This window comes from Nilaparvata lugens, chromosome 2 (assembly GCF_014356525.2).
Source record: "Nilaparvata lugens isolate BPH chromosome 2, ASM1435652v1, whole genome shotgun sequence".
Taxonomy (NCBI): domain Eukaryota; kingdom Metazoa; phylum Arthropoda; class Insecta; order Hemiptera; family Delphacidae; genus Nilaparvata; species Nilaparvata lugens.
The window spans coordinates 62,422,711-62,433,680 of record NC_052505.1 but is presented as its reverse complement, the minus strand read 5'-3'; the positions used below and the strand labels follow the sequence as shown (position 1 = coordinate 62,433,680).

Below are 10,970 nucleotides of genomic sequence, written 5' to 3'. Positions count from 1 at the left end.
TGCAAGATTATGGAAACTTTGTGATGAGAAGAGTTATGAAAATTCTCAATGAAGATGGAGTGATACAGGTGGACATAGTTTTTCATGTCTATAGTCTAAATTCAAAAAAAGGTAGTGAACATACTAGAAGCAGCAGAGTAAAAGAATCACTCCAATAATATGCTCTCCAAACCATCGAGACTTGATTTTTAAATCTGTGGCAGAGATTTATTAATGTAACACGCAATAATCTATAAAGGAATAATCCATACGTTAGCTACGTGCAGGTATACATCCATTCATTCATTTGTGGATTGAATTATAAATCATATAAATATGTTTGTAAAAGATTAACAGGCATGGCCCAAAACTATTCTATTCCCAAATTTTGATACTGAATAACTTGTTACCATTTCAAAACAGTCTGAACGGGGATACCATAATGGATGAATCCATCAAAAGTTAGTGAAATACCATTATAATAATACTGTTAGAAATAATTTGAATGAATATTTAAATTTTCATTTCATTTTGATTTGACACATATCTATTATTATATTGGATATACTTTCTCGAAAGTTCACGACAAACTGAAGATTCACGAAAGTTTAACATTTTCATATTAAACATAATTATTATGATAATGAATGGATGATGAATTCCATTTCCACCATAAAGAACTAAGATATTCCACAAACATTTCTTGGAAATTAACTGACCACTATATCAAGTAAGCGTGGCCAGTGTGTAATTAATAATGTAGCCTGAAGCGCATCACAATAAATCAATTTAAAATAAAAACAATAAAACATAAACACATATAAATATTATCATTTTCTATCTTAATATATTTCTTGAAACCCAAGTTTCGTTTATTTCAAACAGTCATTTCTTAGTTTCCTTGCAGAATGAGATGAAGTTTGTAATTTTGACCATAATTTGTATATTATGATGAGAATTATCAATTATTGAGGCTTGAGAGTTGAAAAATCGTGTTCAGCGACCGAAAATACATAAGATAGCGTTTCTGAAATACATAATTTGAATGCATAGAATAGTAGGAGCGATGCGATAGACAGGCCACTACGCGCATTAATCATGGGGGAGGACCGCGCCGCAGCGTAACAGTGCTACTTATCCCCCTCCCACCGCCGCATCTATGATCGTAACCCCCAAACTATAAATATCATTGAATTCAGGAAGAAACGGCCTACAACGTTTATTGGGAACATTTTCCTCTAAGTCGGCTAACGACTTGAATATTCAATAAATAACAAAAAGTCCATAATAAAAAAATACATCTTTCGAGATATTTTATTTTTTTGCGGAAAAACTATGCGGTTTATCGCAAAAATGTAGAGGACCACATTGAAAGCCAGTTATAAGTACATAATATTGAGAAAAAAGTCAAAGCTGTACTATGAATAGTAACTGCAGGACAGGCGATTTTATAAGCGCGCGTTTTTTACAACTTACCCCCCTCCCTCCAATCTGTCGACCACCCTGGGACGTGACGACATCGAGTTTCATATACACTAAAGACCCCTTAACAATAATCCGAAGTCAAATTCTCTGCCTCTCTCATGTATGCTCAATGTAAGCCAGCGCCTGGACTATATGTTGGGCGGGTTGCCTACCATGCCCCGTAGAGTCGGCATTAAACAATAGTACATTAAATTATTGATATCTACTATTTATTATACAGGAAGGAGTTCATTATGTCGCGCACATCAAAATAAGCATTTCTGTAAAAAGTGGGCTTTTTATATTCGGTGTGTGGCTACCGTAAGATATCATCACTGTTTATCTATAAAAAAATGTAAAGTCATTTAATGTAACAGATTACAACAGGTCTGCAGTGTTGTTTTGTGTACATTAATGTAAGCATGTTGTTTTGCGAAGAGCAACAAGTGCTATACCAATATTCAACGCCACCAGATTTTTTCCTATGAGGTTATCTCGTAGGGTTCAATGGATAGGCATTATACCCTGAATAGAATGAAAATGAGCATTACGAAGATTATAAAATATTAGTTGAGGGACACTTCATGAATTAAAGACTTAACAAGTGTGCTATAACGAATTTTGTGTGTGTTGAAATTAGTTTCAGGCAGGCATTTTGAACTTATGAATTGTTTTCGATAAAACTTTAGAGTTTTAAACTAAAAATTTAAAGCTACCAAAATTCGTTTGGCTGTCAAAATTGTGTTCAAAATTCGTTTTGAGGCAGACATTTTGAACTTATGAAATGCTCTTGATAAAACTTTCATGACCATTACATAGGCCTACTCATATGCTTTACCAAATCACATTATTACCAAAATTCTATAACAAAAGTTCAAAATGGCTGTCTTGTTAATTTTATTCACTGCTTTGATTTTTGATATGAGAAAGAGTTTAATTCGATTGTTTTTTTATTTTTAAGTAATTGGGGGCAGCAAAATAAATGAATGAAAATCATGGATTTATTAATAATAATTGAATCAAGTATTTTATTTTTCAATTTTTTTGTAAAATTAAAAATTCCAACATACGTATCATTTTGCTGAAAACTCAATCCACACATGAGTGTAATGCATAAATACAACATTGAGTTTCTGATAAGAATAAAATATGTTCAACTGAGTAATTCAATACTATAGATGGAATATATTGTACATTAAAGAGGCTGTTTTGAATTGGTGTCGAACGACCGGTAGGGTGTGGAGAAAGGCCCCAAAGGCATTTCAGAGGTGACATCATTGTTGGTTTCTTCATCTTCTTCTTCGTCTTCCTCCTCTTCACCCCCTGCCTTGCGAACTGGTTTAGTCGATCCTCGACATCTTGTTATGAACCTCAATTCTTGCATCAGTTCTTCTCTCAAAGGTCCCTACAAAAATGATGTAAAAGCAATTATAACATGGTGATTTTAGACCTACATTACAATGTTGTCATTACAGTCTGAACTCGATAAGTTGATAACATATTGGAACGGCCGAAAAGTTAGTGTATCATAGAAGGTGGATGAGTGTGTTGAATTGATTCATGTGTCTAAATTTCCCTGCTACTGTATATTATATTCAAGCCTACTACACTGCTCCACTATGCTCTGAGTCTGAATACATTTTCAACACTCAGCTACTTCCCCTACCACCTTCTCTGCTACACTTCACCTCGCAGTTCCATCAAACAACCCTCAGGCATGGCATTCAGTCGCGATGGCTGTGATAATATATATAACTATTCATGCAGCTTTAATATTCATGCTTTCTACCATCATTGATATTTGGCTGCCATTCGTAAGTGTTACAAGCCCAATATAGCCCAACTCGAATTCAAAGTGAATGAAACATACTACCGCACCGCGTCAGCACCGTTACCGTTTTTATTGCCCGAGCCATGCCCGCGCCGTCACCGACTAGTTCAGTTTAATTTTTGACGGAGACGGTGCGGGCTCGTGTAACATGAAGAATGGAAAACTGATTGAAGGAATTTTCCAGTTTAGTACGATCAATGTGTTAAAAAGTATAAAATAAGGAACCCGTGACTGTGTCATGAATTTTAAATTTTAAACTAATTACGCTTAGATGCAGAAGGCAGAAGATAACAATTTTATTGCTGATATATATTTACGATAATGACTGATTGTGGTATTGTTATTTACCGAAATAATATATACCAGCACTATGATTCTCATTTTCTGTGTCTACAGGTAATTAGTATAAAATTGAAAAATATAAATTGAAATTGGATGTAACAAGCTTTAATAGTATTATATTATTAACAATAGTTTAACACATTCAGAAATCAGGCGACAGTAGCACTACAGAACTAAGACACGGCTATTGCACGGATATGTGTGTTCTCCTACCATCATCACCGTGTCGCGGACGTAGCTCGGCCGTACCTCGTCACGGGCTCGGTGCGTTTATATGTGTCCCGAGCTTTATAGGTGAAAGTCCAAGATAAGGTTAGAATTTAACGTATTCAATTTTTATAAAATTTTAGTCCAAAATAAACATTAAAACTATAAATTTCGAATTTTGTTCAATAGAGAATTGTTATAATAGTAGAATTCAATACTTACCCTTTCTTCTTTTGTACTAACATCGTAGAATAGTTCTCCAAGAGCGACAAAGCAGGCGACAAACACTCCACAGACAAGCACCACGAACACACCTCCCACGTTCTCAAGTCCCAGCTCACTGGCGGCACCCGCCGAGTCGTCTTTTTGCTGAAATTGCACAATTCAATCAATTTCATTTCTCATTAGCAAGACTCCTTTACTTCTCAATAGAAAATTCCGATCAGGAGGTAAAGCTACTGATCCTACAAAAAATATAATACAATATTTTTTACTGTGGTATCAATTTTTATTTTATTTTTAGAGCGTTAGCGAGTTCTCACTTTTGACTTACTGAAGGCCAAAGTCGTTGTCCGTCTGTTTGTATGTCTTACAATAAATTTAGAAAGGATTGATCAATTAGCTTCAAATTTTGAACTCGTATTCTTCAAACGTTTTTACAGGTAAAGATCGTTGGTCAACGAAATTGACTCACTCCTTCGTCCTTTTTCAGGATATAACAGATAACATTGAAAGTGCATGAGAAAAAAATTGTCTTGATTTATCATTTAGTCAGCTGAAGAATTCATTACATGCAATCACAACAGTTTGTCCATTTATTCATCCATAACATCAGCTGAGGCTATTTGGAAGCTATCACACAGACAGACTTTTATGCGCTGACACATGCTTTCACCTGGTTTCACATCAACAAACTGATATGGGTTATCAATGTGCACATTACGCCATTCATTTTCTCTTGGAACTCTGTATCGAAATCATGTATCACATGACTACCTTCTCATTTGAAAAAATTAGTTTGGATTCATATGAGGGACAAAAATGTTGAAGCAACAGAGTAATTTTTGAAAAGTAATAAATTTTTTATTCCAAATGAAGTATTGAACTGTTTTCATAATGTTCACCAACTCTGTGAAAGTTGCTGGTTTCAATTTCATAGATTACAATACAACAGTAAGTTCTTGATCGAGTTCACCAACCCAGGGGGTCACTAATTCTTATATTACTTTCCTTTCCTTTCCTTGTAAGGAAAGTATTGCTTTCCGAAAAAATCAAGGTACCCAAATTTCTAAATTTCTATACGTTTCAAGGTCCCCTGAGTCCAAAAAAGTGGTTTTTGGGTATTGGTCTGTATGTGTGTGCGTGTGTGTATGAGTGTGTGTGCGTCTGTGTACAAGATATCTCACCTCACAATTAACGGAATGACTTGAAATTTGGAACTCAAGGTCCTTACAATATAAGGATCCGACACGAACAATTTCAATCAAATGCAATTCAAGATGGCGGCTAAAATTACAAAAGTGTTGTCAAAAACAGGGTTTTTCGCGTTTTTCTCGAGAACGGCTCCAACGATTTTGATCAAATTCATACCTAAAAAAGTCATTGATAAGCTCTACCAACTGCCACAAGTCTCATATCTGTAGAAATTTCAGGAGCTTCGCCTCATCTATGCACAGTTTGATTTCAGATTCCCAACTATCAGGCTTCAGATACAATTTGAACAAAAAATTTCATGTGGAAAAGATTGAGCATGAAAATCTCTTCAATTAATGTTCAGTAACATTTTCACCTAAAATTGAAAATAAGCTCGAAATTTGATAAAATGTGATTATTTAATTATTCGCCAGCTATTTTTTTGTGGTTTGAATTGAGGTTGTATCATAATAAAAGATTACATCACAAATATTTTTATACCATACTAGCTAACTAATAGTAGGTTGAACATTTCAATTTGAAACGTTGATGAAAAGTCAGGAAAAATTCTCTATATCACATTATACAAGAACAAATTTGTTTGTAAATTCATTCCTATGCATTTATTTAATCTTATTTTTCCAATTACAATTTATAAATATCACTTAAATATGTTATAGCTCTTATGCTTGCTTGGGCTGCTATTATGAATAAATTATAAATTGTCCTCAAAAGAGAGTAAATTTTTTGATCCTCTCTAACTATGCGAAAATATCACAGAGGCTATTCTTGTCTATTCCACTATCCCTGTTGTCGATCAAATACCCACTTGAACCTTCTTCAATTTATACATTGAAGCCTATAATCGAATATAATTTGGTTTATTGGAATCTTACAGCGTGGTGAAACTAGGAGAGTTTCAAGAGAGCTTTGACCAGGGTGAGTGTTTGAGTGACGTTGGTGTTAAGCCTATCCCTTACCTGACAGGCTCCTCCACCACGTTTCTCTTTCCACCATTTGTTTTTCAATTTTGTCAATTTTCCTGTTTCTTGCAAACTGATCACACTTGTGCTCAACGCATTGCGATACGGCGAATCTGCAAAGAATGAATTCCCAAGTTGGAACAGAGAAATTCTTAAAGGTTAAACACTATTGATACACATTCTTGCGATGAGTAGACTACTGATAATTGAGTTGCGAACGCTTTCAAGCAACCATATGCTCTGTGGTTTGAGCTGCCACTTGTTTTTATTCGTATCATTCAAAGTAAGTTTACACAAGTAACAATCTATTAGATCTTGACAAGAGTGGATCACCTATCAAGTGAGCAAGTGAGCCCATCAAGTATTTCAAGGATAACCGCCTTGGCAAGTATGGGCGGGGACCACAAAAGCCAAGAATAAATCAATGTATAAAGGAATCTCTCAAAACGCTCACCTATAAAAACTGATCTTGAAAATTAAGGAAATATATTATAATTTGCTACAGAAATAAATAGATCATACATAGATGATACAGAAAACTGATCAATGAAGACCTTTCCTACTAGGTTGTTCAAATTCTTATCTACAAAACTCCCTTGTAAAATTGACAATACAAACAGGAAATGAACAAATATTGAACCATTATAAACTCACTTTTGCGCATTACTATTCCATATCCTTTATTATCGAGCAGGCCTCCTATCTGACTGAGTTCGCATTTTCTCTCGACTTCATATTCTATAGAAGTGGATTCCATAAGGAAAGCATAATCCTCATCCGGGTTGATCACTCTTCTCACCCCCTCATCATTCGAGCTTGTCATCACACTTGGATTTTCTTTCATGAATTGCCACATTTTCTGATAGGTGGAATGGTTCGAGTCCTAAAAACGAGTAGTAAAAACAACGATGATTAGATGATAAGAAAATACTGTGAAAAATCTTGATGAATTAATTTGATAAAAACATGACAATTGAGAATAAGTTTCCATACAGTATTCACAAACTATGAATGAAGCTTTTTACAATTTTACATGGACCTGTATGAGAAGATAGATGGTATGAAAGTATTTTATTAAGATTGATACTGTAGATCTATCTATGAAATTAGGATACATCATAATATGAAAGAAGAATACATGGACACAAGACAAGTAAAGACTGACACAATCGACAAAAAGAAAGATAAAGCTGGAATGATTATAATTTTCATTTTTTGGAAGAGAATAATAACAAAAAAATGGAAAGTACAGTGATATATATTTCTTCAATTTTCATTGAGTCTATGCACTAAGATTATGATCCAAACATGAAAAGGTTTCGCTTCTGGATGCATGACTGTAAACTAGTCAGTGCAGTAAAATAACCTGCCCATTCATACCCAGTTTTTGTTACATAAATTGAATATTAATATACAGGGAAAACCCACAAATGAAATTTGTGTATAATGATAATATTTTTTTCAGCTGTCAAATGACACAACAGAAATCAAATAGTGAAGCTAGTAAAAGAATTTCCGATTTTCATGTTGATAGTCATATCAATATTGTTGAAGAATGGTAATAGTATTCACTCATTAATAAAAACTTAACGCTTTCAAGATATAAAGTGAAACATTTTTGTTGTCACAATTTGGAAGTCATGTAAATTGTTCAGAAAAAAATATATATCTACTTCTGAATAGAAGGCAAATCCCAACATAGCAACATAGCATAATATTTTGTTTTGAAACAGGTATTAACACACAAAACGTAAAAGTCAAAATATATACAAAAGGAAAAAGAAAGAGAACAGAACTTGACAAACAAACAAGCAAGGTAACGTCTACCAGTTTCAATTCGAGGTTCAGGTGGGGGGTCGTTTGCAACATCTTCAAAAACTTCTTCATCTTGAAACATCTCCAAAATGGGAAATTAAATGATGCACACACACACAATTCAACGTTTACAGGCTGGAGCAAGCTTGGAGTGGGGGTCACGTAGTGGATTTTCTTCACACGCTTCAAGCTTATTAAGAACAAAATACCCGAAAAAAATTAGCAGTAGAGCCTCCGGCCTTGGCTCCGTACTTAATAAGCCGCTGATTAGCTAGCTCTTCTACGTTCTTAAATGGAGAGAAAGTGTTCTCGACTGTGAGGAACGCGGCCAGGTTGGCAGTGTACGATGAAACCATGATCAGGGTGAAGAACCACCATATGGCTGAAGTCATACGGGTCGAGATAGCGCTACATTCACCAAAGCATCGTCAAAACATAAATATCAATAAATTAATAATAATGAACACTGAAAGCAACAACAAAACCGAACCACACACACAGAATACACAGATTTATATTAGGCAGAAAAGACATCTAAAGCTGAGTCCACACTGATAGAATAAAGTGATTTAATTATTGTTAAAGGACTCAAGTGAGAAACATTTTTCTTCATATGTTCCATTGATTTTAATAAAATAACCTACATCTGAAACTGCATTCACATTGAAAAAATGGTTCACAAAAATTTAACATTTTGAGTGTTTGCTGTAGAATAAAGTATCATTGCTTCAGTCAGTAGCGTTGTTACCAGTCAGCAAATTATGAAGTGAAATTCACTTGAAACTGTCAGAATTGTTTGAAGGGGAAGCATTGACATGAATGCTGACAGGATGAAGTGAATCTCACTAGAGTTATATCAACTGGCTGTACTTCTGACTATAGTGAGATTCTATTATCATTCCTTTTAATAATATCAATACTCACAATTTATTATTCTACTAATGCTGACAGTTTGAATTGAGTCCCACAGTACTAATTTGTATCTGATACGAGAAGTTCCAGCCTCTTGTTGTTCCAGCAAACATAATAATACTTGCCCAACTATTTTAATGAATATAAATTGTCAAACATTTTTCAGTTAAGATGCAGCTATTAGGAAGCGAATGAACGTTTTCTTCTAGAATCTACTTCTGGTTGCACGCACGTCTATTAAATCAAACCGTGACTAAATTACGGTTGAATGCCACGAAAACAAATGAGAGAAGCGAATGACATTTTTTATCAGCGGTTAGTAATTACGGTTGTGAGAATTTAATAGACGAACGTGCAACCGGACCAAAGAATTCTATCAGTTGTTAATGCTACTACAACCACTGTGACTACTCTCTACCATCTACTCAACTACTTGGATGTTTCATATTGAGTAATACCCGAAAGAAATTAGCAGTAGAACCACCAGCTTTGGCTCCATACTTAATTGTCTTCTGATTGGCTAGTTCTTCTACGTTCTTAAACGGAGAGAAAGTGTTCTCGACCGTGAGAAAAGCAGCCAGGTTGGCAGTGTAAGATGAAACCATGATCAGGGTGAAGAACCACCAAATGCCAGCTACCATGCGAGTTGATATGGCTCTGTGTGGCCAACATTATTGGCACCCAACACAACACAATATCATCAAATAATCAGCTCTCATGTCAACAAAGCCAACATTCATTTGCATAATCTATACACTTTGTCAAGATTGTTGAATAATTTTGAACTTACTCAATCATATATTATTCAATATTAATACCATTTAATTATCCTGTCTCAAAAAATTTCGATAAACTGGGAAATTTATATTCCCCATATAGTAGATTAGTTTTATGGTCAATCATTGAGTAATCTTTAAAATGCTGTTGATTCCAGCAAAAGATTTTTAAATGTGCATCGTTAATAAAGAAGGTAATACATTAGCAGCCACACGCTTGGTGGTATTTGATTTGTTTCGGCTAATATTTACCAAAGGTTGATAGCGCTCTATACCAATTGACCTATAAAAGTCCGCAATGAATAAAATTTATTCTACCCTAATCTGATGTAATCTTATTAAAGGCTTTTTCAATTTATTCTCTTTTTAATGTCAAAATATAATTTATAATAAGGATTTATTTGAACTTTATTATCGTTCGAACGTCAAAATATTATTCATAAATTATTTATTACCTGTTGAATAGGTTAAGGTATTTTAAGGGGAGCAAATATCATTTAGAAATGTATATCTCTATGAACGCCTAAGGATAAAATAAATTCAGCTTAGTCTAATAGTAATAGGATGACTCCAGTATTATTATACCGCAGCCTAAACTATGTATTATATACTAACTAAAACTCTATGTGTTTAGATGCATTCCAACTCTATTCAGGCAGACTCTATATTATATTGTGTTCTACTTAATGAATAAACTTACAGTTCGTTAGCTGATTCAAAATGAAAATATCAATCTGATCAATATGAAAAGCTCGATCAATAACTAGATTATAGAATAAAAGAATAATCTAAAAGAGTGAAATTTTGTAAATTCTATTATATTGTACTGGTACTGATTCCTGGTCTGAGAGTCAGATATCTAGGTACTGAACGAACAAAAAACATACCCTGTTATTGTGAGTTACACTCGCTAAAAATAAGAATAATTAATATAGAAATACCCTGTAATATATTTATACATTTTGTACATTTGTAATTGTAGTTGTACAGTCCAGTAGGAGCAATAAGAGTGAAGGTGAGTCAAGGAGCACTTGAGATTTTCTGGAAGGGCCAAATATCAGAAATTAGAGGTTCTGCTCTACTAGCATGAATCGAAATATATTATAGGCCTAGACCTAATACTTGTAGTTACAAAAGTTTGAAATCTTGTATGGAATTTTGTATAGTTGAATCAAGATTGATCTTGATATGGATAATTTTGATTCTGCCTAACAACTATAACTTAAGTTTATTATGAAAGCTTCTGAT

The 10,970-nt window shown here is 34.0% G+C and overlaps 1 protein-coding gene across 3 annotated transcripts in view; it reads right to left on the bottom strand.

Annotated features, from left to right (window-relative positions):
- Positions 1–2,443: 2,443 nt before the first annotated feature.
- The window catches only part of LOC111044245 (glutamate receptor ionotropic, kainate 2), a 45,767-nt gene continuing 37,240 nt past the window's right edge, over positions 2,444–10,970 (bottom strand). The window contains exons 13-17 of one of the 3 annotated variants that reach the window (XM_022329335.2): positions 8,244–8,442; positions 6,874–7,102; positions 6,217–6,332; positions 4,046–4,192; positions 2,444–2,848 (exon numbers count right to left, since the gene is read on the bottom strand). In XM_022329335.2, coding sequence (XP_022185027.1) covers positions 2,639–2,848; positions 4,046–4,192; positions 6,217–6,332; positions 6,874–7,102; positions 8,244–8,442 — 901 coding nt within the window. In that variant the 3' untranslated portion in view covers positions 2,444–2,638. Of the gene's footprint in view, positions 2,849–4,045; positions 4,193–6,216; positions 6,333–6,873; positions 7,103–8,243; positions 8,443–9,404; positions 9,604–10,970 lie in introns of all 3 variants that reach the window. The other 2 variants (XM_022329334.2, XM_022329336.2) reach the window with 2 other exon arrangements.